General features: G+C 41.8%; 2 protein-coding genes across 2 annotated transcripts; one reads left to right on the top strand and one right to left on the bottom strand.

Moving 5' to 3' along the window:
- The first annotated feature begins 391 nt into the window (after positions 1–391).
- Positions 392–6,251, top strand: glrx (glutaredoxin (thioltransferase)). The gene is made up of 3 exons (XM_010743293.3): positions 392–673; positions 2,616–2,747; positions 5,749–6,251. The coding sequence occupies exons 1-2, from the start codon at positions 467–469 to the stop codon at positions 2,727–2,729; spliced, it is 321 nt and encodes a 106-aa protein (XP_010741595.1). The 5' UTR covers positions 392–466; the 3' UTR covers positions 2,730–2,747; positions 5,749–6,251.
- Positions 5,749–26,796, bottom strand: rhobtb3 (Rho related BTB domain containing 3). The gene is made up of 13 exons (XM_019275265.2): positions 26,064–26,796; positions 25,512–25,743; positions 24,463–24,655; positions 21,969–22,126; positions 21,482–21,590; positions 18,795–18,990; positions 18,439–18,635; positions 12,895–13,004; positions 11,479–11,584; positions 10,556–10,729; positions 7,307–7,473; positions 6,858–6,954; positions 5,749–5,889 (listed from the first exon to the last, which is right to left on the bottom strand). Coding segments are annotated over exons 1-13 (1,860 nt in total). The 5' UTR covers positions 26,066–26,796; the 3' UTR covers positions 5,749–5,770.
- Between the last annotated feature and the right edge of the window lie 222 nt (positions 26,797–27,018).

Genomic DNA, 27,018 nt, shown 5'->3' with positions numbered 1-27,018 from the left:
TATAGAAACTTAACTTCCCAGTCACTCAGAAATTGAAGCTGGATTGAAATTTCTCAGGTTGCACTGCATTTTAAATGATTTAAAGATTTGTTAGGGGATTTATATCAAGCATTATTAGCTAATCATGTGACCCCACACCTTTTATTGGTGTATCTTATATTGTGGTCATGTGCTTGTGTTTGATCAAAATGCTACAAGCTCGATTTGAAAACAGGAAACTTGGGGTCAGGTAGTATCATCCCAGCATTTAATGCTACAAGTGATCTGTTGTGTTTATTGCACATTTAGTAGTATTGTGCACGCGCTTACGTGCACGCGCTTGCGTGTGTACCTCTTTAAGAATGGGCGGGGCTGATTTTACATCATGCTGATTACCATAATTGACAAAATGCGCAGGGCGATCAGCTTTCATCTCCTCTGTTGAACCCAGTCCTGCCTGTTCATCTCCTCACCGGGCTCAGTTAAAATGGCGCAGCAGTTTGTTCAGACCAAAATCAAAGGAGACAAAGTGGTGCTGTTCATCAAGCCCACGTGTCCCTACTGCACCATGGCTAAAGACGTTTTGTCCAAATACAAATTCAAGCCGGGACATTTGGAGTACATTGACATCAGTGGACGCAGCGACATGAAGAGCATGCAAGACTATTTCCTGGAGCTAACGGGAGAGCGCACGGTAAACACAATGCTGCTTTGTCACACTTGAGGATTCACAACATGGAAACAATGGAGTTTACATAATTGTGCCTTATGAAATGATTTATAGCAGTGAGGGAAAGGAGGAAAAGGAGTTTTAACTAAACAGCAGTAGCAATAATAATAATAATAGATTAAAAATCAGAGGTTATTCATGTTTTGGGGCAATTTTTCGCTTGCTTTACCTCAGTTTCCATGGAGATACACATTATATGTCTAATACCTGGATAACAATCAGTCACAGCAGTAGACTCTTATAATAATAATTAATAAGTAATGGAAACCAGCTCTCGGCCCTTATAACCTAGCAGCAAAGATGATTTCTACCCCCAGAAGCATTTGTTGGTGACTCACCAGCACAGCTAATGGGAAATGTGATTCATATATTTCCAGTAAGTCCACAGCGTTATTAAGGCTAAAAGGCATAAATGCATTGGAAATAGTTGATGTAAGCATTTCCAGAAAATGTGCATAATATTCATAATAATAATAATCACTTGACAAATGTCAAGTTTCTGGCTAATCCTGACAAATAAAGAAACAGCCACACATTAAAGTTTCACTTTCAATCTGTGGATGTGGGTGGGTGGGGATATCTGGGAAAGCTTCAGTGGTTTTTCCATCGTACTTGTCGAATAGGAAGCTCTTTGTCTTTGTTAACAGCTATGACTCTTCATTTTCTTCTGTAAAGTAAGGAGTGCTCCCGGAGTCAGTCATGGGACCAGTTTTATTTTCACATGTTCATAGACATGGTGTCTCTTATCATAGTTTAGATGTTCAGATGTACCCACCCTTTAGAGCCACAGACCCTGGAATATTGAGTTCATTCAATGACTGCTGTTGTAACTGTACGTCACATACATTTCCTTCAGCTCAAACAAATCAGACATCCTTGTCATTGGGTCCCAGGACGTAGCAAAACAAATTGTCCTGTTGAACCGTATCAAGCCTGTTGCAAGGAATCTAGGAATCTGTTTTGACAGTTAATTAAAGTGTAAACACCACAAAGCTTGTGTAGTCATGTTTTGATCATCTTAGATCAAATGTGTGATATATGTCTTAACCAGAACCAAGACGGATGGTCGGTTTTGTTTTAACACTTTAACACGAGCTCCCATTAGGTTTTAGAACAGATTTTAAGATTTGACTTTTTATTTTTATGGTTCTTCATGGACACTGTCCCTCCTATATTTCTGAACTCTTAGTATGGCATGCACCAACACATGTGAGAGATCCTCGGGCAAAGGTCTTTTTTCTGTTCCAGAGACCTGAATGAAAATTAAAGCGACAGAGAGTTTGCAGTCAGGGTCTCTGAACAATCAGATCCCTTCTTAAAACAGCTTTTATCAGAGATCCTTTTACTGATTTTACTTTTCTTAACATGTTTTTTCTTGCCGTTTGTTTGATGTTTTTTCACTTAATCTGGTTGACATTTTCTTTTAAAGCTGATAATTTGATCATTTATCATTTTATGATTGAAAAATATTCATAAGATATGTTTTTGTTGGTGTAATCACCTGAAAATAAAAATCTTCCAACAATGTTTTTGTTAGACTGAGATGGTCTTCCTCCATCAGTCAGCCATGTTGCAACAGCATGTTTCTACAGTAGCCCAAGATGGACAAACTAAACACTACCTTGGAATGGGAGGAGCAGTATTCAGTTGTTTGCAATCTGCAACCTCTCCACTAGATGTCACTAAATTTTACACACTGGACCTTTAAACCCAGTAGCACCAGAAGTTCTTGATGTGCAACATTTCCTATAATGGCTTTATACACACAGCAGTGTTAAAGGGATAATTACCATGGTCGAATCAGTAGACAAATTAGACTTTTCACATAATATTCATCATCGCATAGATCAATGATTGCATATTTACCAGTTGCATCCTTGTTTCATTTGTATTGATTTGAATGTAGGTCCCACGGGTGTTCATCGGGAAGGAGTGTGTTGGAGGTGGCAGCGATGTGGAGGAGCTACATGAGAGTGGTAAACTGGAGGGCATGCTGCAGTCTATTGGAGCCTTGCAGTGACCAAATCCAGACCCCAAGGTACAGGACACAGCACAGAGTCACATATGCCTCATATTAAGTGAAGTGTCTGGCTGGGTAAAATAAGGAAATGTAAGAGTAGAAAGGAACTTGTTTGTAATAGGAAAGAAAAGGAGGTAGGCGTTCCTCCCTCGCAGCAAGCACAGCAAGTTATTAAGTGCATTAATTAGTAACAGTAAGCTCTCATTAGTGTATAAATAAATAAATGAAAGGAAATAATATGCCTGAGGTGGTGCTTAAAGAGATAAGAGGTAATTGCTCGGTGGTACAGACAGGAGTAAAATCTGCTCCAGGCCCACACTCTATCACATCCTGATGGAAACATACAGATGGGTGACAAATTGAAGGAAACACCAGAGTGAAGAAACATAATGAAAGCTGACTTCTTCTACTGAGTGCACAAGAGGGGGGTCACTAAATGGTCTGACTATAAAAAACAAAAGAAAGTGGCCTTCACAGTCAACAGATTAACCCAAATTAACACCTGTAAGACAAGCAGCTTCAGGGAGTAAACATCTGTACAGACGACAGCTCGTTGTTAGTGTGTTAATACTGAAAGACAACAGACAGAGACTCTGCGATGAAAAGCCAGAAACTCGCTCGTGGTGTCATTAATCACATGGTGTGGGACTTCCTGTTCTGCAAACATATGCAAGTTCACTTTCATTTAGAAAACCTGTATGGACAAACATACGTTGTTGGCGTTGTGAGATAGAACAGTGAACTCAGTGTGTCCTAAGGACCAACCAGCTGTAGTCAAGTGACTACAAGGATTTATGACTCTGATCACTTAATCTGACACCAAACAACCAAATGAGGGAACATCTTGTGGAATAATTCATCCTGCACTAAAGCAAACTTCTGCCAAGGAGCGCTGAAGCAGTTCTGGCTGAAAACACATCAATTTTCTGGAGGAAAAGGGAGGTGAAAGCAACTTTTAGAGACTAAACTGAAATCAAAATGCACACAAACACCTGGCCGTGCCTGTTCAACAACGTACAAACACAGCAGAGCGCAGGACACTCGTCGAGTCTGTGGTGTGTTAATTCTAAAACATGTCTTTATTTAAAGTCAGACGTCACATTATCTACAGTCTGTACAACAACTGGCCCAGTGGAGGCACACGTGTGTCTCCACACACACTGGGTGTGGATGCAGCACTGGAGCACACTTTGTTTTACAGTCCAGTTTTTCAGCTGTTTTAGAGTAGATTGGGATTTATGTGCGGATTTTATCAGGAGACACACACTTCGAATGTTGTGGTGCAGCAGCAGGTAAAACACACGGGCTGATATCACCCGCGCCCTGTCAGAATCTCACAGTGGTAGCTTTCTTGGATTATATACACAGCCTGCTGCTACATCTCAGCTAAGGTACTGCAGGAACTGGATACAAACACAGTTACATACTGTTTGATGACTATTAATGACTGATAATGATCCACCGCATAAAATATCTGCAAAATTAAACCGACAAATTAGTTTTCAGTTTTAAATAAGCATACATCTTTTGAGTAAATACCAGTGAAACAGTAGACTGTAAAACAGCGTGACCCCAGTTGTCTCTACTCTGAATGTAAAAAAAAAAAAAAAAAAAAGTCATAATCATGTCAACATACAGTATAGTTTACAAAAATAATTGCAGCACCAATAAATCATAATTTCATTATGATTAAAAACAACCTTTTTTAAATTAAAAAAGAGGATCAAATAAATATTGTGTATCACCCAGAGGCATTGTGGTTTTAGTGTACCAACTTATGTTCATGATATGCATTTTTTTCCTCGCACTTTAAACCACTTCTGTACATGTAAATGCTACAAAAAGGCTTTTGCCATTTTGTATGACCGACAGAGACAGACCATTATTATTTGTTATTGCAAATAGATAAAGAATAGTTTTAACGTTTAACCTGCAAAATTATACTTCTGGATTTGTTGCGCAGAGCACTTGATATTGATACAGGCTATGTGTAATTGAATTTGAAGATTTCATTTCAAGCCATCGCTGAATAAAAGTGAGACGGTCTCATTTAACACAGACTATGAGAAGAATATATGTATTCCATCTCACATGGTAATAAAATCAGTCTGGCTCGGAGACACTCACTGACGTTGCATCATAGATCTCAAATAATCTAATAAAAGAATTGTAATTAAATTGGTCCTGCTCGTCTGTTAAACTGAGTTTCTGTCAGATTACGGATGAATGTCAGCACAACTGTGATACCGGGCAGCATTACCAGTAGCTTTCTGCTCTGCTCCGTGTTAATGTTGCTCACAGTTAGGCTGAAATACCGATTTGAGCCACAAAGGAGTTGGAGGCTCAAGAGTTATTTCAGCTTTACATCACAATTTTCTTTTTCTATCTAACAGGACACAGATGCATCACAGGCCAAGGTTTAATTTAAGACAAGAGCAGCCTTGTGTCCAGCATACAGAAGATACAAAGACATGCCCATGTTTTCGAGTAGAGAAGCTTCCTTCCTGCTTACTCAACCTGAAATCACATTACCCGTTACTGAAGACTGAAACAGTCTGCACATGATTCCGGTCGCTGTTCCAACAGATGTGTGGTCAACTAATATATATGGACTCCTAACGGAGCCATTTTGTGTCACTGTTCATCCTCGAAATCCACGATCAGCCAATAGAAATATAATCTTTCACAGGGCGTCTGGCCGGTTGCCAGCCAGTCATTCAAAATTCATAGTGGATTTTAAGGAATCAGTCATTCTGTATTGCCCGTGACGGTAATGTCATTATGCAGAGGATGCACAGTCATTCCTCCAGGGGGAAGAGAGGTGTGTCACAGCGATGTATGTCACTGCTCAACGACGTTGTCCTATTGGTTAAGGCGTCTTATGTCTTTCAGAAACAGCCCTTCATCCAGCAGGACAAACTGAAAAAACGATTTTGTCTGTTTCTCTGTCGATGACCGGTCTCACTCTTTGTCATTATTTTCTCCCTCCTCTGCTCTCCCCTCCCCCTGTTCTCCACAGGATTTTGGCATCCAGGTTGGGGTCACATGACTATGCAGCGGGACTTGCGTAGCTTGCGGCGCCGCTGCTGGTACTCACTGAGCTCCTGCAGGTAGCCTCTGGATGGCCAGCGTAGCCTCTCCACCTGCTCACGCTCCTCCTCTGAAATACACACACGCACATAATCAGTTATATCTGTATCACAACCATAATCTATTGTAAACACAACTGTGGGGATGTGTCGCTGATAAAACCATTGCAGAAAGATTTACCGTACCTGGCACACAGACACATTCAGTAGTATCTCTTTGGATTGTTGCCATAAACGCGGCCAGCATGGCTGAAATATATCTGATAAGGTTTTGTTCGCACCGACAAGCAGGATCAACGGCGATTGATCACGTGCTGTCTTCTTCTTCTGGCCTTTAACAACACTTGCCCTTCAGTAACCGTCCAGTGACCTTAAATCATTTTTATGTGCTTGGCTAATGATGACAATAAACTTCATACTGCTACTAACCAGAGTAATGCTGCAGTTTATTTTTGTAATCTATTTGTGTTTAACTGTGTTTCTGGCCTACTAAACGCATAGAAACTGAGAAGCAGTTAAAAGGATTATAACTAAGGCATAAACTTATAGTATTAAGAATACTATAAGGAAGCATCACAGTCTAATATATAAATACTTATATATTGTGCTATATAACAGTATATTATAAAATACAGAGGTTTTCACAGGTGTTTTAAGATGTTTGACTCACAAAACTGAGAAAAACTAATTTCCTATTTTCCAGAATTCTCAAACAACATGGTTCAATATTAATTGAAACCTGACTGGAGGACACCCTGATTACACCTCATGTATTTTACAAACTGGTTGAATATTTGGCAAAAAAAGAAAAATAGAAGCAGCCTACGATTGACAGCACTTACGTGAGAGGAGCCTAACCCGCATAAACTGTGTGGAAAAACACGAGATCCTCAAAAGACTAAAAGCACTTTATTTCGAAAATGAAGTCTGAAAAGTTCAAATGAGCAGTTACACTCTCTGAGCCGCAACTCTACTTTGAATAACCCTAAGCAAGGCTTTGAATTTGTCAAGACATTTGTTTAGACATTTACACACTGACCTGAGAGCTCCAGGAAGTCTGGTTTGTGGCTGAAGATCAGGTAGTTGTTGGCGATAAAGTGGAGGAGCCATACATACAGCTGCTCTGCATTGTGGCACTAGAGAATCAGTTTAAACAGAGATATTGTATCAAGAGAAATGAAAAGGATTCTCTTGAAAATTAATGCTTTTCAACAGATAACATGAATTATTTGTTGCAGATGGACGCTCCGGGCTGCTGCAAGTTAAAAGACTAAGCTTAACACAGGAATATAAATCATTGCAATGGGCAATTTTTTGAAACATATCTACATTTCCTCTATCAGCATGTGATGAGCTGGAAGAAATGTCATATCATATTGAATTAATAATCAGTTCACACAGATAAGCTATCTCCTGCAGCTCTCTCCATGTTCTCGACTCATCTCTCTTGCCATTTTTTTACCCTCATACACTCAAAACCTCACTGACCTTTGCTCGACGCAGTAGTCGAATCACGCTGATACCGGTTGATGACAGCTCTCTGCTGGGCATGCTCTGAAGGTAAGCGCACACGCACACTTCACACAGATGCTGCAGACGTTTCACTTGGTACATCTCAGCACAGACCAACACCGCCATGGCCTGCAGCACACTGGCTGGACACACAAAGACACACAACAATGTCTGATATACTGTATACGCAGTAAGTATTACACGTACATTGTTTGTTTGCATAATTTATTTTTGTCTGGCATGGTAACAATACACTTCTGTAGCTGACTAATTAATATTTTTGTATTGTAAACAAATACAATGACCATGTGTATGTGAAAAATGTTGCTTGCAGTGATGAACCTGCAGACTCTGCATTTCCCTTCATCTCTATGGATCTCGTTTTTTTGGCCTTTTTCAAGCTTTATCATATAGATACAGTTGAAGAGTGACAGGAATGTGTGGACAGAGAGACAGAGAACAACATGAGGCAAAGGGCTGCAGGTCGGATTTGAACCCTGACTGAGCCTTTGTACATGGGGCGGTTGCTCTACCAACTGAGCTAAACAACCCTCCCAGTCCATCAGTTTTTGAGCAAAAGGCTCTCTGATGCTCTGTACACTACTTGCCCAGCACCAAACAGCAGACAAGTTAGCAGCTACCTGGTGGACAAAGTGAACCATTTTAAATCTAAAGAGCCACATATTTAATGGAGTTAATGGAGACCAAAGCTAAAAGAATAAATAGATATTGAACTTATATTTGTGTGGAAGCCAGAAACACAACTCCAAATATTGTTTCATGTCTGCTCGAGGTGTACCCATTTCCCAGAAGAACTATTTTCTAATAGCACTTTACTGAAATATTATTTATAGAGTGCTGTTAAAGAAAAAAGACACAATGAACTTAATCTGTGTAAAACATAATACTGAGACAGACCCTAATTCACAAACAAAGAACACAAACACCATGTATCTCAGATGTCTAATAGAAATGTCCTAATAAAACCACACAGTTTCTATGATTACAAGACATATTATCATCATCAAATAGTCTAAAACTCAGCTGTGGGCTTCAAAAGAGCTCAGTGGTCAAATCACATTGAATATAACAAATATTTTCTCATTTCTCTTTCCGAGCTGTCAAATTACATCTTTACATATGCAAATGCAACAAACGTCACACAAGTAATGTCAGTCCTGACTCATTTTTGTCCCTCAGCATCCTCCATTCCCCCCTATAAAACACTGTTTCTCCGCATGCGCCTGTTGTGTTCTGCCGCACAATAATCTAAACATATAAATGAGCGTGAATCATTTATTCTACTATAATACAATATTTATCTGAATGAAATACTCCTCCTTTTGATTTCACACCCTTCGTTGTTGTTGCTACCGGTTGGAGTTACCTTGCACTGACCTTGAGTGCTGAGCTCTTACATAACACTGCAGCCTCGGGAGCTCTTTCATGGCTTTAATTTCCTGTTCCTATGACTCAACCTGAAGCTGTATCTCTGGAAACAGCTTGCTTACCATCCTTGTACCTAAGCTGGATCTTAAGAGCAGCTTGTTGAAGTTTGTCATGATTTTCTTTTTCCATCAAAACATCTCATGCTACAAAATAAGGGGATTGTCAGCTCTCAGTAGCTGGTTATTCAGAACAGATTCTTCTGAGCCTTTATAGTATCTGTTGGGCTGCTTCGTTATATAACAATACTGGAAAGGAAGATAACAGCCAATATTGTAATTAACTCCATCATTGTACGATATACAACTGTAAGCTATATGGCTTTATCTATTAATCAAGGATGTAACATTGTTTTCTCTTGATTCATGAGCGACTACAGTTACTAGCGTTGTCAGCATAGATGTCAACACACACACACACACACACACACACACACACACACACACACACACACACACACACACACACACACACACACTTACAAAAGCTGCTTTATACACAGCTGCATAAGTCTTTCAAAGCTATATTTTACCACTAGGGGTCATAAAAACTCAAAAATAAACACAGCAAGAACCCTTAATGAGATTTCAGCTTATCCAGTTGTTTTGGCTCATTAGCAAATAATTGCCCACTTTCACATGTAGCGCACACAAAGCAGCATAAACATTACACTGGAGTCTGTTTGGCTACCTGTTAAGCAGGTAAACCAATACTCACTGACATTTTTGGTCAGTCAAAACCTCAAATGTTTGACTGTGTTCAGTTTTTTACCATAAAGCCATTTTGGTGCTGGAAAGGTAGCATACAATCTCTTTATGATCTAGCATTATTTGGTTTGTCTGACTAAAAACCAAAACAAAGGAGCTAAAAGCTGCTCAAAGCTGCCCGGCTGAGTGTTGATTCTCAGTGGGATCAGCAGTATTCACTAGGCGTGCACACCACAGTCACTTGATTCAGTTTGTTGAATTTAAATATTGCTTCATGTTACTGTAAAGTTGCCATCAAGGGGGAGAATTATCAGCACTAATTATTTTGAAAATGCGGTGCACAGTGTGACAGATAGTGACTGAGGAGAACAACAACAACAACACGTTTGGGGGCCGTGAGTTAACTTGGCACCATTAAAAGTAGATGAAGCCATGATGCCACGGGTTGATTTTGTCATCGCTAATTCTAATTTCATTTTAAGCTCGGTGCTGTTCTCCACGCGCCTCCTGAGACTGACACTGGCAGCATGTCCCAGTCACACAGATGGTTGATGGCACTTGTCATCTGCGCTTTTGTTTTGAGCTGCGTTTTGAGAGCGAGGCCCTGAGGAGAACATAACTGTACCTCTCTCAAGTGTTCTGACTTGGTAATGATGCTTATTTTGTCATCAAAAAGGTCCATTTTTCTTTCTGTCACTGGCCAGATCCATGTCATCTAAAACTTTCACCTCAGTCACAAATCAACCAACCGGCTATTTAGAGTTTTTATTCATTATTACACTAAACAAACTATTTTTATTTACAGCCTCAGGGAGAAATTATAGGCGGTGAATGAATAACACACTGACTGAGGGTTTCCCAGCGCAATCAATCTCTCCACCATATAAAATCTGCTACAGGGTTTAATTAGTCCACAAGATAAAGAGGAAGGCAGAGCCACTGTCTTACTATTTTTAGGCCTCCCACTGGAGATGTGTTTGTACTTTAAGGTGCCATTTAGTCGTAGATTAATCTTAAAGTATACGGCAGTGGTCACAGTGGTACACGTCTGGGTTTTGTGCAGTGAACTCACCAGGACAGCAGGAGTCAGTATAGAGATACTCCAGGAAAGACAGGAAGGTGTCCGAGGAGACACCGTGGATGGGCACCACTCGACTCCGGGCCTCGGCATATTTGCCGCTGAACATGGCCGCCATGACGTCACAGCGTGCCACAAGCACTGCCCGGTGGGCTGGCAATACACTCCCTTTAATACACAGACATGCAAAGTTACCATCTAGGATCAGGATTTCAGAGAAGCGTCAAGGAAAGTTTGAAAAGATTTCAACAAGTCAAACACTCTTCATATCATATCACTAACATGTCTTCTTTTATCATAGAAATATAGAGGCCAAATCAATTTGACTTGTTATGAGTGACAGTCTGTCATATTGGACCATTTAAATTGTGTCAAGCCTTGGCACAATTCCTGACGTAATCACTGTCATAACAAGTCTTGTTAACAGCCAGTGACAGCTCTCACCACGCTCAATCAGCATGTTAATGTGAGCAAAATAAATAAATAAATATTCTTGCAGAGATTTTCGCTGTGACCTCTAAGAGCTGAACTTGCAGTTTAGAGGTGCAAGGACAAGAAAAGCTTGCTGCACTTTTTTATATTATGAGATAAATATTGATCGAGGAGGAACTTTAGGGCAATTTTTTCTGGATTTCTCAATTTGATCCTTTAATAGAAAATTGGCTAAAAGCAGCTCATCGGGAAGCTTTTGGTGAGATGAAACATGACAGGAACAGAAGAGGCAGACGCTCCCTGCAACCGTTTTATCTTATTTCGTCTCCAAATGGATGACCAGGCCCCGCGACTGAGATCCTAATTTAATCACGGCTAATAAAATGCGACCTTCCTCCGCCGTGTGACAGTGCATGCATTTGTAAATGTGAATGTGTGTGTGTGTGTGTGTGCGTGTGTTGAGGGGCAGATCGCCGTGGACCCACCTTGCACCATGAAGATGACATCCGAGTAAAGAGGAGAATTGAAGAGGTTGACAAGAGTCTGGGGGCCAAGCTGGGCTGCCCGTGCACTCGGGGTGTCCCTGGGGCCCTAAGCATGCACACACACACAGACACAGAGTAGAGAAGCAGACAGAGAGAGTTAACATTCCTCTGCTGTATATCAGGTACTAGTTACCAGCACAGTTGTCATTCTGTGCATCTATCTCACCTCCCCTGTGGAATACAAACGTCCTCTCTGCCAGTCTTGCTTAGCGCTACCCAAACATTCTTGAACTACAATGCCAAGAACGACATGACAGAACTGGCTAACACAGAAAACACACTGAGAACCAGACGGTCGTCCAAACTGTCTATTTATTAGCCGATCCTGCTCTTTATGCAAAATTATAAAGTATGTATAACGTTATATACGATGTATACAGTCTACTGCAGAGCGCAGCAGATGAAATCAGCTGTCAAGTGTATCTTTTTAGACAAAGTGTGTGCACAAGTGATTTTTGCTCAGTCTGCAAATGAGTGCCGTCAAAGCATCCCATTACCATTATGTGACCTTTCTCAGTCAACTGAGGCACACACAACTCCATATTCTCGCTCTGCCGCAGAGGGAGCGTTCAGTAAAACAAAGAGCCCTCAGACGAGGCAGTAATAAAAATCAAGCCTCTTTGATTTGAGCTTATGAGCTTATGGAAAGTTCAGCAAATATCAGCTGGTCTGGCAGAATCAGGAGATCACGAGATCAAATCATGACAGGACATTAGGCCATCTCATCGTGTTAAAGTGGCCCAGCCGTATCTCTGAGTGTCAGCTCGTCTCGTCTCAACACTGCCTCAGGTAGAAGACCTAGTTTTATCCAGATGGGTTGGTGGACCATGCACGGTGCCAAAGGCTTGTCAGACAGAGACATGTCATATCCCCTGATTTCTCTCTAAATGTTAATGTCTGCTGCCTGTTACATGGAGCCACCTCATGTTTTCTTAACAGACGCACAGCATAACAGTTGTGACACTGCAGTATTTGTTTTTTTAACATAATTTCATGCCTGATGTCCAGCGTGAACGCCCTCCAGGTCTTGCTGTGCTGTGCTTTAGACTCCTTTGAGAGCATCTCTTATTTTGTGCAAACTCCCACAGTATCTGAGAGGTGATATGGGTGGTAATTATGTAAATATTCTAATTATAGCCACATTGTTACTGCACTAAACAGGGTCTTGATAATTAAAGTGCTGTTATCTGCAACTACAAAAACATGTGTTTATACCTTCAAAGAAGAGATTTGACATGTTATCAATGTTTAACCTCCTTCGTTAGAGAAGGCTGTAACAGCATGCGTTTTAGTTTTATGAACTTTGTGCGTTTAAGAGAAAACAAGAGAAGTGATTTTAAACATTTAAGACTTCACCCTTTCTCTGCCGATGAGGGATCGTATGCGCTCCATAAGCTGAGCCACTGCTAGTGAATTCTTCAGCTTCTCCTCCAGGGCCTCCTGGAGGTGGTCCCACTCCCACGCTCCTACAAAACATCCACAAACACACAGATTCTGTGGAGCCACAATAGCACAGTTTACAGAAACTCTTTTTTCGAGCTGGCACTGTGTCCTAACCACCCACATACTTCATAACAAACACTCAGGACCTGTTTTTGACAAAGTTGGCTTGTTCTAAAATTTGTCTGCTTATGTAATTCATGGTGGTTATGGGTGGGGCTCCTAGTCCAGATCCTATGAATGTCAGAAACAGTGACCCGAATTCCCTTTGTGAAACACATCATACCATTTATGGTTCGACCTTTTTCTAGTTGGTTGCTGGCTAAAAATGTCTTTCCATAGAAATCAAAAACGTCTTCAGTCCCATGCATTCAGTCAGACTTGTCACATGTGTGTATGAAATAGTTTGACTATATATAATAGTGAATCTGCATTTCAGTTGTTTCCCATCTGATCACACCACACTGTGAAGCTATTTTTAGGCATGCGGGTGCTTTGAGCTAAATGCTAATGTCAGCATGCTAACATGCTCGCAATGACAATGCTGCCATACTGAAGCAGGCGGCGGGTAATGTTCACCATGTTCACCATCTGGTTTAGAGTCTTTTCAGCATGCTGACATTTGCCAATTAGCACTAAACATAAAGTACATCTGATGGGAATGTCATTAGCATTGCAGGTATTACAGACAGGATGTGTAATACGATTACATCAAGTGAGTACAATTCAAACAGTTGTTGCACCATTTCATTAAAAGCCACAAATCTGAACCTTATGGTGCCACGAGAGGGATCCCCAAAGTCTGTAGGATTCATCCTCTGAAGACCACGATTGTCTAAACAAACATTTTATAGCAACCCATCCAATAGTTGTCAAGATATTTCACTCTGGACTAAAGTGGGTGACAAACTAACCAACTAACAGGCCAACACTGCCATACCCAGAGCTGCTGGCATGACTTAAAATGATTAACGTACGTTAAATAAACAGGGAACCAGAAAATAGGGCTGTGACATTGCCATCAAAAAGGACGGAAATATAAAGACTCCACCAATATATATATAGACAATCCTATGAACTATTAAAACACAAAAAAGCCTTCACCCATCTTTATCATATCTATGAAAATATCCACGCTGCAGGTATCCACCTCAGTGCTACACTCCTTTATAAAGTCTGCATAGCCCTGCAGCTTGATTGAGGTGGCGCACTCTGTCTCGCTGGGACGTAAACAGACTGTCGAGGGAAGAAGGGAGATGGACTGGGCAGGATTTATCTCATCATTAGTTCATAATGATGGTATTTGGGCTGATCGAGGGATTACCACAACACACGGTGCCGGGTAATGACACTGCAAGGCGAAGACACCTCAAAGGCAGGATGAGAGATTAGCTCAGAAGCTGTGCTGCTGACATACGATGCAACATAAAACAGAAGTGGATAGACTGCTAGAATGGTGCTACAATTAAATATATATGCAAAAAGCAAAAGGTTTGTTTCTACATAAGCTCACAGGTAAGTTTTAATGCTCATGTGTTTGTTCTCACCCACCCACACAAACACATGCTGAGATACTTTTGGGAACAAGTTGTACAGACACGACTTTCCTGGTTAACCTTTTCCTTTACCTCCTAAAACTTAACCTAACTTCAGCCAAACCTTATCAAAGACATGAATCAGTGTAGTTTCTGCTGAATTCAGTTGTAAGAAAGTCCCAAGTCGTCCCAAAAACAACTAGGCTTTAGTAAAATCTGACCCCAGATAAGACCACGGTGACCACAAACACACATGTAGTGTGGTGTTCTGTGTGACACATTTTTGAATGGAACATAATAAAGGCAAACACATAGACATACAAAATGCACAAACACACAGACACACAGATTACACAGCTAGGACAGCAGTGAATGTTTCTGTGCCACCAGATAACATTCAGCCAGTCTGTTTTCAGGTCGGCCAAGATTAAGGAGTCAAGCACACACACACATCATACAGGCTCATGGGAAACACATAGACAATATTACGTTCATGTGACGCTCAGAACACGGACATGATTATAAGAAAGTACGGGACGGTTGGGTCCAGATCTGGTGATTTGACTATGTAACAGTGATGTAAGAGTGATGTAAGAATGGTTACAAAAGGTTGTGAAAAGTAAAAGTAAAGAAGCGTTCGGATTCACAAGCAGCTGTCTCCGTGTTGTTATTTCATTACGTTTTGGAAGTTTTCTCCACAACATAATTGGCGACGAGGATGTACATGCACTAAACATGCACACACACACACACACACACACACACAATAGCAACCAGATGACACACTCAATAATTCAGCAGCACACTACGCAAGGAGACAGAGTCTCACAGTGTTAACATCACGCAAGCAAAGTCACGGCCTCTGCGTCTGTCCACACACACTCAAGTGACTAAAACCCAGAGCCTGGAATAATACGACAAGTGCGACGCTGCGTTTACAGAGACATGATATTGTTATGGAAATTTGTTCCGCTAAGCCAACAAAATGAGCTACAACTCACAAATGAGTGGAACTGAATTAGAAGCAAGATGATGTCTGTCCCTTTTCGAGGAAAGCAAAGTACAGCTTGTTGTGGACTGCAAACACACATCAAACACTGGCTCACTGTGCTCCGAGTGTTTCTGCAGGCAGAGGAGACGCACATTCATGTCTTCCAATTCAAGAAGACACACTCGTACAGGAACACACACTCACACACACACACACACACACACACACACACACACACACACACACACACATGCACGTGAGGTCAGCGGCTTCTAACATACAATCACCCCATTTTGTTGAAGGTTAATATTTTTCACACAAGGCTTAACACCGTCCCCGCAGTGTTTTATGGAAACATGACATTCGTATTCAGCAGCACATGCACACACATTTCTCTCTCTCTCTTTTATCTCCAAGCCATACACACACACACACACACACACACACATGCACGCTACACTGTGTGGTGTAGTGGCCAATATCCCAGCACCCAAACATTCTCTCACCCATCACATTATCTCACAGAAATGCAAGCAGCACCTTAAACACTCCGCCCCCACTTTCACGCTCACCTTCATTTTTCACCCTCCTCACAATTTTCTACTCCTTACTTTCTCATATTCCTCCACACAAGACCTGTGTGCGTGTGTGTGTGAAAATGTGTGTGTGTGTGTGTGTGTGAAAATGTGTGTGACTGCACCCTCCATCTTTCAACCGCTGCCTTTCTTATTCTTATTCATACAGTCACTCGCAGAGACTCAGTCTAACCCTATAATCTTCTTCCCTTCTCCGCTCACCAGCATACATACACACTCAGCTCATGCGTTTGTGTGTCTGCCTCTAGTGCATTAGTGTGTGTGTGTTCATTGAGGGACATCACCGCTGCTCACATACATGTTAAGAGGCAGCTATGAATCACATGTGAGTGCAGCTTTTTGCCATAAGGACTCCAGCACGGTATGCAGTCTTTGATAAAGCGCTGCCACGCACAGAAGCGGCGATCTAACATGCAGCAAGCACAGCACTGCAGATTCTGAGCCGCAGACTGGGAAGACTTTTTCTTTTTTTCTCATCACGGCGCTAAAGCCACAGAGAATATCACATGGCTCTTTAACTAGGCTTCATGCACAAGCGGAGAACATTTTGCATCTGTGTGCTGGATGCCCGCGTGTGCCTGTATCCTTGTTGGGTGAAGTTAATATAAAATGCTGTTAATATAACATGACAGTTTCATTAAAGAGTTCATCATTTGTCATTGTAAATATGAGGCCACGTCCTATCAACTAATCATTAGTCATCAAAATGATGGAAGTTTAATTTCTGCTGAGACATCACCCCGTGTAAGAAACCATGTGTTCGTAATGTTTAATAAAACTGAGCTAGGGACATGAAAGGAGACATGAGTGGTCTAAGTACAAACATGGGTTAAGAAAGCAGTGTGGGATCACAGCACTACACGATGAATGATTAGGCCCTGGATTAAAATACAACAGTTGCTTACTATCAAGCACTTTCATTTTGACTGATTTCTGTTCCTCACCATAATGGAACATTGGACAAGACCCAATAGCGGTCAAACTGCCTTCTGCTGCCAGGAGACATTAATCATCACATCTAAATTATTGGAGAAAGAGTAACTGCTTTTGGAGAACGGAGTTCCCATGCTGTGATTGCCAATCCAACTCTGTTAGCTGCATTTAAACTCCAGTTTCAATGTGCCCGAAGCGTCTAATATGGCAACAACAAACAGAAAGCATCAAAGCTTAAAACGCCAGCAAAAAAGCGTGATGCATTTCATTTCTCAGAAATCATGTGGTGAGATGAATGTAAACTCATTGTGCCACCCTTGCTGAGTCCAGATTTCACTGGCCGCTGTTTTGGAGACAGTTCTGTATTTTGATCTCCACTTTCTGTTTGGCACTTCTTGTGCAACTGATCCCGATGCCAAAATCTCAGTTTGGGCAATTCGATCTTGCTCTAACCACAGGGTTTTAATTAGCGGGCATGGGGTGCTCTTCTGTGTTGTTGGGATTTAGGTTGGTGCAACTTTTAAGACAGAAATAAACTAGAATTCACTTCTGATGAACTCACTCGTATTTTAGTTGTTTTGTTTTGTTAGTTGTTTTTTTATTTTGCCGTGCAGTATAGAATACTTGGATTATTTTACAACAGGGTGTTTTTGTGACCAAAAAGTTGAGAGTTGAATCATATTTGGCCACCACTTTGCTCCAGACTGAAATAGCTCAACAACCATTTGACAGATTACCAAGAAATGTTTCACAGACATTCATGGTGTCCAGAGGATGAATTTTAAAGACTTTGGTTATGCAACTTTTCCTCCTGTAAGTTGATATTTGTAGTTGTAGCGGAGTGAAATATCTTTTCAGTTGCAATTGCATGCATTCATTCAACAACAACAACATTCATGTTCTCCTCAGGTTGAACTGTAATTACATTAATGGCCTTTTGACATTTCATTTCATGCCATCGTCAGGTCAAAATTTATGACGAAATATCTACAAAACTCATTCCCATCAGCCACAGATGTATTTATATTTTGTCCAAAATAGCAAATGTTGCCAACATGCTAAACTGAGATAATCAACATGGTAAACACCTGCTAAACATCAGCCAACAAGAAGCAAACAAAATCAGTAGTTCTTAAATGTGAGGATTCGGTGGTTTTACAGCAAATTTCACGTCTTTGGGTTCAGAGAAGAAAAAAAAACTAATTCACTGTCATTTTTATCATTTTGGAAATTGTGATTTGGGGGTTTTGTGGCATTTTCACTATTTTCTGCAATTTTATTTTATTTTAACCATTGAATCGAGAAAATAATCAGCATATTAAATGTTATATTATACATCATATTCATATAACTGCAAAACAGCAGATTGTATCTGAGTATGCAGTGTTTGACTGGTGCTTTTTACCTCTGTAAATGAACATGAGAGTCTCCCACAAGCACATACACAGAAGGGGGTCCTTGACCACTAGACGAGAGAGACGTCCAGTCAGGTGCCCCTCCGATCGTGGCATGTCATCAATAATCGCCCCATCCCAAGTGGAGAGCAACGAATGTGGGCCTCCATCCCGCTCTCTGCAAACACATCGTGACTGGGGACGTTCCCTGTCCAACCAGAGTTGAAACTCAGCACAAAATCTTTCACAGTTACACTTAAAAGTTGAGTTTGCAGAGAGACAGACTGAGCTCCTGCTGGGTAGCAGGCTCAGGTGGTGAAATAGCTCGTTAGGCTCCATGCTTTGAACAAGCTAATATCTTTCCTACCTGGTCTTCGGCCCCAGGAGCAGCTGTCTGAAATATGGGCTGACAGCACACAGCACAGCAGCGTGCGCCCACCCCAGTTCTTTCCCAGAGTCCCCGGCATAGAAAGCCACGTCGGCGAACTGCACACCACGCTCCAACAACCACTGCATGTCTTGGGAGAAGCTGGACTCCTCTACTCGGATAGGAGGAAGACGTGCTGAACAGAGGGAGGAAGAGGGAGCACACAGGGTGAAAAGGAGAAACTGAAGATGAGTTTTGTTAATGAGCAATCACGGCAAATTCAGGCTGCCAGTATTTTCAGCAAAAAATAGAAGATCCAACACATTTGGTACGGTCAAAGTACCCCAGTAGTGTTGTAATTTACACTTAATATTTCCTCAATCTACCTTGTCCACTTCTACTAGTGTTTTCCCCTTTTTTGAAAATGAGTTTTGACAACTCAGAGAGAAGTGGGGTGTATCACAGCCATGTGGAGAGAGTAATAGTGACAGGATCAGTGTAGTGAGATCTTTTAGTCAAGAAAGAGAGAGCTGAGAGAAACCAATGTCATGTTGTGCCCAGCCCTGTTGCTCAAGTTAAAAAGAGCACTTCCAGATATGTTTGCCTTTGCACTAATGACAGACCTGCAAAGATGCAAACCAATGCTCCTGCACTGGATTCTGCTCCATTCAAGTAATAGGGAAATTGTCTGTCTGTTAAACAGAGGATTTGTCGCTGCTTTTTGTTAATCTTGAGGGAGTTGAAGTAAGCTAGCTAGAAGGGACTTATTTTAAATAAGGTTAATGTTTAAAGAGAATATAGAAAAAAACTGGACAGCCACAGATAAATGATTTGCAAAGTCTAACAGTGAATACAAGGCACATAGGGCATTGAAAAAAGTGCAGAATCCTGTCTCGAGTAACAACCTGTAAAGAAATATTTCATAGAAACGCAGAAGGAATAGAGATTTGTGATGCATGATTCATGAACAGATTAATAAAAAAGTGACAAAGCACCAAGCAGAAAAGTAAAGGAAGTGTGTGTGTGTGTGTGTGTGTGTGTGTGTGTGTGTGTGTGCGCAGAGTGTTGGTTGGCTTCACAAATCATTGTCCTATTATAGTCCTATTCATGCCTAATACGCACTGCACCTCTGTGGATCCTTTTTTTTACAGTCACTCAGAAATGGCAGTGAAAAACTGCTGTTCCTGAATCAGTGCACGTCATATTAAATGTAGCCTACACCATAAGTAGATTTAAGTAGTGTTGGACGGAAACCAACGGATCCGCCAGCAGTTGCTGCCTTTTTGGCTGGACTTAAAGCTGTCAGTCATTGCATCAGATTTAGACACACACAGCGCAGCAAAGTGGACAGATCAATATTTAACACTAGTTTAACAAGCGTAGTTTGTGTTAAATATTTTAAGGTGTTTGTATTTTGTGTGTGGAGGAAATACTGAAATGTGAGTAGTTGTAGCAGTAGTTGTAAGGTGAGACAAGAGCATAGCCATGAATTCAGAATATAACACTCTTGGACTCCCTTTTTAAAAATCAATGAAGCAACTTGATCAGTTTGTGGTGACACAAAAAGCTTTCACTTTGTGGCAACATCCGGCAGATAGGAATAGCAGTCACTTCCAGATTTAATCAGTCTTTTAGCCAATTAGGAGACAGAGTGCCACAGTCTAAAAAGTAGAATATTAAGACAAAGCTTGGCTTGTAGCTCGTTTGATTAAATCTGCAGTAAATCTACATACAGTCTGCTACAAAATAAAAACTTTAGTTTGGTGTGGCTTGTTTTTAGGAATAATTAAAATTTCATTGGAAATTCTTAAATTCTAATAAGCAGATTAAAAATAAATTAGATTTTAAACAATTAGTCAATGATTAACTGGCAACTTTTTTGATGATCAAATAGCAGTCAATGATTAACTGGCAACTTTTTTGATGATCAAATAGCAGTTTAAGTAATTTGTCAGGCAAAAGTGCCAAACATTCGCTGGTTGCAGCGACTCTCTCAGAGATGAAGATTAATATGTGCGATCAGTCAGAGCAAACAATCAGCATCACACTGGATTCTGGGAAACTGTGATGTAGCTGCAGCCCTAAACTAAACCTCAGATATAAATATTCAATTTTACGATGCACAAAAATTAACTGCATCTGGGATTTTACTGGTTAAGCAAGCAGTTAGTGTTCAGGTGCCTACTGTAAATACCTAAACCGATTCAGTAAATTTGGTTAAAGCCGAAGTTAATGAGTAATCCTCTCCCATCTCCACATCGACAATCACTGAGCTGCTTCACAACAAGGCACTAAACACTCAGTTGTTGCTGTGTCTGGTGCTGAATAGAGCTCAGTCGCAAATTGATTCAAACGTCACTGAATAAAATGAGTCTACCTAGCTCTTTGTCTCTCTTCTTATTTCCAGTTTGGAACAGAGAATATTGATCTGAATAAAACCTTAGTGCTCAGCTCTTTTTATGGCTATGTAAGCTGTAAGAAGAAACAATCGAGTCTGTCCAAGTAAACGTCTTCTTTACGCCATAAAAAGATCAATTTAAAGCAACCATAATTACTCACTAAACATGAAAATTACATTTCTACATAAAAACAGTAATAGTTTTAAAGGTCTACAGGACACTGCCTGTAGAAACTGACACAAAAATAATAACAATATTAGTTTTTAGATACCATAGTATTCCTCTGACCTGGTTGTTCTAAATGAGGGGGACGAAGCTCGTTGACTTTATTTCCTCGCCTCTTCTCTGGTCTCTCTTTGGCTTTGTGTTTTAGACACTGAATCATGAAGTACTCCAGCTGAAGAAATACAGTAATACATGTTAGCTCAAATGCAAAGTGCAAAAATAGTCATGTTACATCATCAACCCTTTGCTTTGGAAAACAAGTTTCTGAGAAGACCAACAAAGCTAGCTGTCCTTATTTCCTCTACTAAACACTGTGCCTATCTGAGGAGTTCATTGAGTTTAACAGACATGAAGAGTGTGCAAAAGATTTACCACACAGCTTGATTCGGGCAGAAAAACTCACATACACACTTTTATCAGGGATTACTAGGTCAAAAAACTTGCTCAGTGCGTTCAAAGATTCAAAAAGTAACAGCACTGCAATGCAATATTAGTCAATTAATTCTTATTTACGGCCATGTAAATTCAAAAGCGTGACGTGGGCACTTACCACGCTGCCGAAGTAGCGGCCCACAAAGACATGGTTGAGTGAGGGCAGCTCCAGGTAGGTGGCCCCGAGGTCCCTAGACAGCTGCAGACCTTCACTGTGAGGAACACAGCTGCTCCAGTCAGACGCACACAGCGGGCACGTACACGGGGGGCCTTCATCTGAACACAGAAAGGAAAATTTAATTTTAAGTTGAAGGTGAGGGTGTATGAGAGGCAACACATGAGTCATTGATAACACATTATGTTGGAACCTGGTATGAACTGAACAGGCACTGCTAGAAATGCTTGTGTCATGTTTTAGCTGCACTGGACCATGACATACAGCCCATAGAAAGGGCTAACATGCTGTTCATATCTGTTATCTGTCTGTAACTAAAACAGGAAATGAACTGCTATTTTAATGTTAACGTTAATGACCATACAAGACAGAAGAACAGAGAAACATTTCAATTTAACCGAGATATATTTCAGGCATTTTCAGGTGAACAACACCAAAGTAGAAACACACCGGTCACTTTGCAGAGTCAATCTACTCCCGCTGGGCCAAAGTTAGATAACAATGTTTGACACTCCCTAAAGGTATAAAGTATACCAACACTGACAATAAAAAAAAATGCAGCACAAGTATTTAAAAAATATACAAGAACATTTGGTACATCATTGAATCTACTAAAGCACATAAATGCAGTAAAATACAACACACGACACTCTCTCTCTCTCAACCTCTTGTGAAAATATGTTTACCTGTCTTGTTACAAGTTCCTTATAGACCCGAGTGCAAAAGACACAAACTAAAAGTTAGATTGTGTGATGAGCAGAACACAAAACATTTCACAAACCAAATAGAAATAATACAAAAAAACATATCTCACAAACCGGAACATAAAAACCAGATGCCACAGCCACACAAATTCATCTATCTACCTCAGGGTGACGATGCAGACAGTCAGTAAGGCTTTTAAAAAATGAGATAAGGTGAATGTATTTTTAACGTTTTGTAAGCGTTTGTTGTTTTCTGTTTTGTTGTATTTTGCAATGTTAGTTCCTGAAATGTCATCCCGGTCTGTGTATTTTGTGCGTCTTCACTAAGCCTGGACAAAAAAACAAAAAACAGATTCTCTCACAATAACATAAAAACGGCATTTCCACATGCACGATTACCAGCCATACTGTGTGCTGCTGTGTGGCATGTGTATATGGGGGCCAAAGAGACAGAAGCAGACAGAATATCTGGAGCTTAAAGTAGGAAAAAATTGGCTGCACAAAGGAGCGGAGAGAAAGAGCAATGAGCTGGACATGCAGCTAAGTGCTGAAGCATTTGATAAATCATACTGCTAATAACCTACAGGCATGACATAGAGAGTGTGTGAGAGGAAGAGAGAGGGGGGGGGGGCAGGATGAAAAGCAGAGAGTGTGTGAGTGTCTGACAGGGGGTGACTTGGCATATCAGTGGTATGTTTGTGTGTGTGAGGGGGCTTGCGTGCCCTTGGATAAATCTGCCTGCGCTCAGCGCTGGTTTCATGGTTGCGTTAATGCAAGCATGGAAGCACTCTCAGCCACAGCTGTGCCTTAGGTTGTCTAAAGTCAAACAGCAAGACACGCTCGGAGCTCAGCCGTCATTGTCTGCAGTCATGAGGGGATAGCATGAAAACACTTGCAGCAGCCATGAAGAAAACACAAACAAAGGCTCTGGTCCACAGGTACTCTCTCTCTCTCTCTCTCTCTCTCCTCTATTCTATCTCGCTCTATCTCTCTCTGTCTCTGGCAAAGACTTGACTCACACTGTGATCATTCTGCAGCGGAGCTCTGACAGTATCTCAAAGTATTTCGAGCATACGAGCTAAAAATACAACCTGGTGCATTAGATGAGCTTGTTTATAGAATTTGGACCCAACAAGGGTCAATGCATGTGTGTGCAAAAACAAATGCAGGGTCACTGAGAGTGCAAGCATACATGCATGTTAATTCCTGATGTGCTAAGCACCTTCAAGTAAAGCTACACCCAAGCGTCTTAGTCCTACTTATGGGACCAACTACCGTTGTGGTGTGCAAGTACTTGCGAGACTTATAATATGGCTTAAAAATATCAACTTCATGTCTTAATTTGGCGTGTGTCCCGCAGGGAAGCATGTGCACTGACAGGCCGGAGGCAGCCAAGAAGAGATTTAATCATGAGCATCCTCTTCATTGCTGTGAGGACACCCTAGAGGACGCAAAGCTCAGACAGTGATCTCTCTGGCCCAATGACCAGAACATGAGACTGTCCGGAAATCAAACTCAACAACTGAGGCAACAGTAGATGAACCCTCAAACACCAGGATATCAAGTACAATAGATGAGAGATACGACATTTTTGTATTTGCTGCCTGTCAGATTTCATTGTTCAAGTGCAACAATGACAAACTGCTAAAAGGAGCCATCAGTTGTCATGGCATTGCTGGCAAAACTAAACTCACCATGTCTCTAACAATAACACACAACAAAAGAGTTCTCACCATTGAGCCGAGCTCCAACAGCGACCAGGATGACAGGCACACCCCAGTGCCTCAGGAGCGGGCGGAGTCTCGGGGCGTAGCCATTCCTCACCTGCTGGAAGGCCAGCTTGTCAGTGACTGAATATTTAATGACCAGGATGTCCGCCTGCTCAAGAACTTTCCGTACGCTGGCCCAATCGCTATCCAACAAGTCCTGGAAAGTCAAGAAGAGGACAACAAATATAAATAGAAAGAGGTCAGAAGAGGACAGGCTTGATACAGAACTTTCTACATAACCAATGTGTACCATGAATACTACCTCAGGTAAGCCTTCCCCTCTGAGTCTCCATAAGTATAAATACCTCAGTGGGGCTCTTGGGACTTTACCCCCAAGGACCAATGTGAGGCTATGGCTGCTCATTCTAAACCAACTCATTTCGCAGAGAGGAGGGGGGGGGCACTTCAGAAAGCTTTGAGCAATTTGAATTTTAAAAAATGGACAAAGAGACACAGAATTAGAATGACAGACTTTCCCTAGCACCACCCCTGACAGGGTTAGACAGCCCGATAATAGGAGGCATACAGTGCTGCTGCAAAATCATAACAGTGCTTTCATTTCAAATTCATATCTTATTAGGAACAAAAGGTCTTTCATTTCCTTTTTTTTTGTGCAGTGCAATGCAGTGCATGTTAAAATAGCGTCCTCCGAAGAAAAGAGGCATTTATATAAAGCCTGCAATCAGCCCTGGAAGGCAAGTGGCCTTGGAATTAGAGAAAAGGGAGCAGAGTGAAAAGTAAACAGCATATCAGTCAAGTGACACAAAGTCTTTCACAATCAAAATGCTCTGGCAAAATTATACCTTTTTTTTATGACACCGTTGGCCTGATCGTGACCTTCCACTGCAAACCAAGCCTGATTTTGTATCACATGAGCGAGAAGGTGAAGGGAAAAGAGCCAAAGCAATACCGAGAAATGACTCAAGGCTCAGTTTTATGCAAGTTGTGGATGGATTCACACTGTATCAACCCATGCGAAAGCCTCTGTTTTCCCTCCACGACCAGTCTCTTACCCAGCTGGGACAATCCCGAACCACAACAGTGACATCCCCAAACACACGTGAGGTGTACTCCATGAAGGCCGGGTTGTGCAGGCTGCTCTCTAGGTCGCAGGGTCCCACCAGCGCCCCGTGACCCAGGTAGCTCCACAGAAGACCTCCCTGCAGTTGCCCCTGGCCCATGATCTCCTCTCCGGGCCCGACTCCTCCAGGGCACTCGCTGCCCAGAGCCACAATGTGGATGGACCTGCAAAGCAGGATAAAGTGACTTGACTGAAGCAGCACACAAAAGCAGATGATGATGATGATCCAGAGGTGGCAGTGATGGAAGAAGAGGCTTTGCTTTGGTCCTTATTATTCATGTGTATCACGGAGACAGTGCATCACCGTTATGTCACTGAAAATGACTGAGAAAATGCCTTTATAACACCTGAGAGGGGATCAGCATGTGCTACACTTTGAGAAATATTATCGGAGCTGTATTTATATTCATCGAGCAGTGATATACCTACAAAATAAAAGCATGCAACCCCTTCTCCTCACATCCCTTAATGAGTTGCAACTTACATTGTGGTCACCGCGGTTTTGTTCCGCTGTGCTCTACGCTATGGAGCCCGTTTCCCTCGCGGTGCGTTTCCACGCCAGTCTGCAGTCAGACTCGGCTTTTCCGCAATGAGCCGCGGCTCCGCTCCGCCGTGTATCCCCTCTCATCCGTGGCTGGCCCCCCGGGAGCCCGGCTGCTGCTGCTGCTGGGGGAGTTTCACAGTCACTGGCATTTCACCCCCCTCAGTTTCGTTATTCATTCATAAAAAAAGCCCGAGCCCGATACCAGTCCCGAAACAACCGCAGAGGTGCACCGGGACAGCCCAGCCAAACCGGAGCAGCAGAGAGTGTGTAAACAGCAGCGCCCATGGGCAGCCCAATGCGCTAACGGACGAACAAGTTGTCAGTCGGTGGGAAAAACAATTAGAGGCGAGGGGAGAGGAGCGTCGGTGTCCATACCGTGTGAATGACGTCGGCGGATAAAACAAAAGTCTCACCGGCAAAGAGGTGTGTGTGTGTGTGTGTGTGTGAGAGAGAGAGAGAGAGACTGGTCGCGCCTGACTCAGCAACACGCACGCGGGTATAACGGCGCGCGTGTGTGCCAAACATGCACGCGCAACCTTTCCCGGGACCACGCTGTCGACGTGCAAGATTTGGACAGTATTGTTTTGTTCACTCCAACACAGTTTCGTGCCCGTGTCGTTTGTCTTTACGAGGCGGACAGACAACAACAACAAGCCTCTGTCCTCTGTTGGACGTTACGCGCGGGCACGTTAACTTCAATTATCGCGTCTCGCGGTAGAAGACAGACATGAATAAGACACAAAAGGAATATTGCCAAGAGGTACGAGCGCGGGCTGCAATTTTAATGATGATAATAATAATGATGACAGGTGTTAAGGGGGATCATTTGCTGATATAGCAGGGAGAATATAAAATCCTGTAGCTGCCTCTGGGGGTGTTGTGCTGTAGGGCTCAG

Source organism: Larimichthys crocea, chromosome VI (assembly GCF_000972845.2).
Source record: "Larimichthys crocea isolate SSNF chromosome VI, L_crocea_2.0, whole genome shotgun sequence".
Classification (NCBI taxonomy): domain Eukaryota; kingdom Metazoa; phylum Chordata; class Actinopteri; family Sciaenidae; genus Larimichthys; species Larimichthys crocea.
This window is presented reverse-complemented; position numbering and strand designations above follow the sequence as displayed.

Bases quoted from the DNA above. Each gene is read 5' to 3' on its own strand.
- glrx (XM_010743293.3), top strand. From the start codon at position 467: ATGGCGCAGCAGTTTGTTCAGACCAAAATCAAAGGAGACAAAGTGGTG. The intron at 674-2,615 runs GTAAACACAATG...ATTTGAATGTAG, and splicing joins AGCTAACGGGAGAGCGCACG to GTCCCACGGGTGTTCATCGG.
- rhobtb3 (XM_019275265.2), bottom strand. The intron at 11,585-12,894 runs GTGAAGTCTTAA...GTGCATGCTTAG, and splicing joins CCCTCATCGGCAGAGAAAGG to GGCCCCAGGGACACCCCGAG. The intron at 6,955-7,306 runs GTCAGTGAGGTT...CTGATTCTCTAG, and splicing joins GACTACTGCGTCGAGCAAAG to TGCCACAATGCAGAGCAGCT.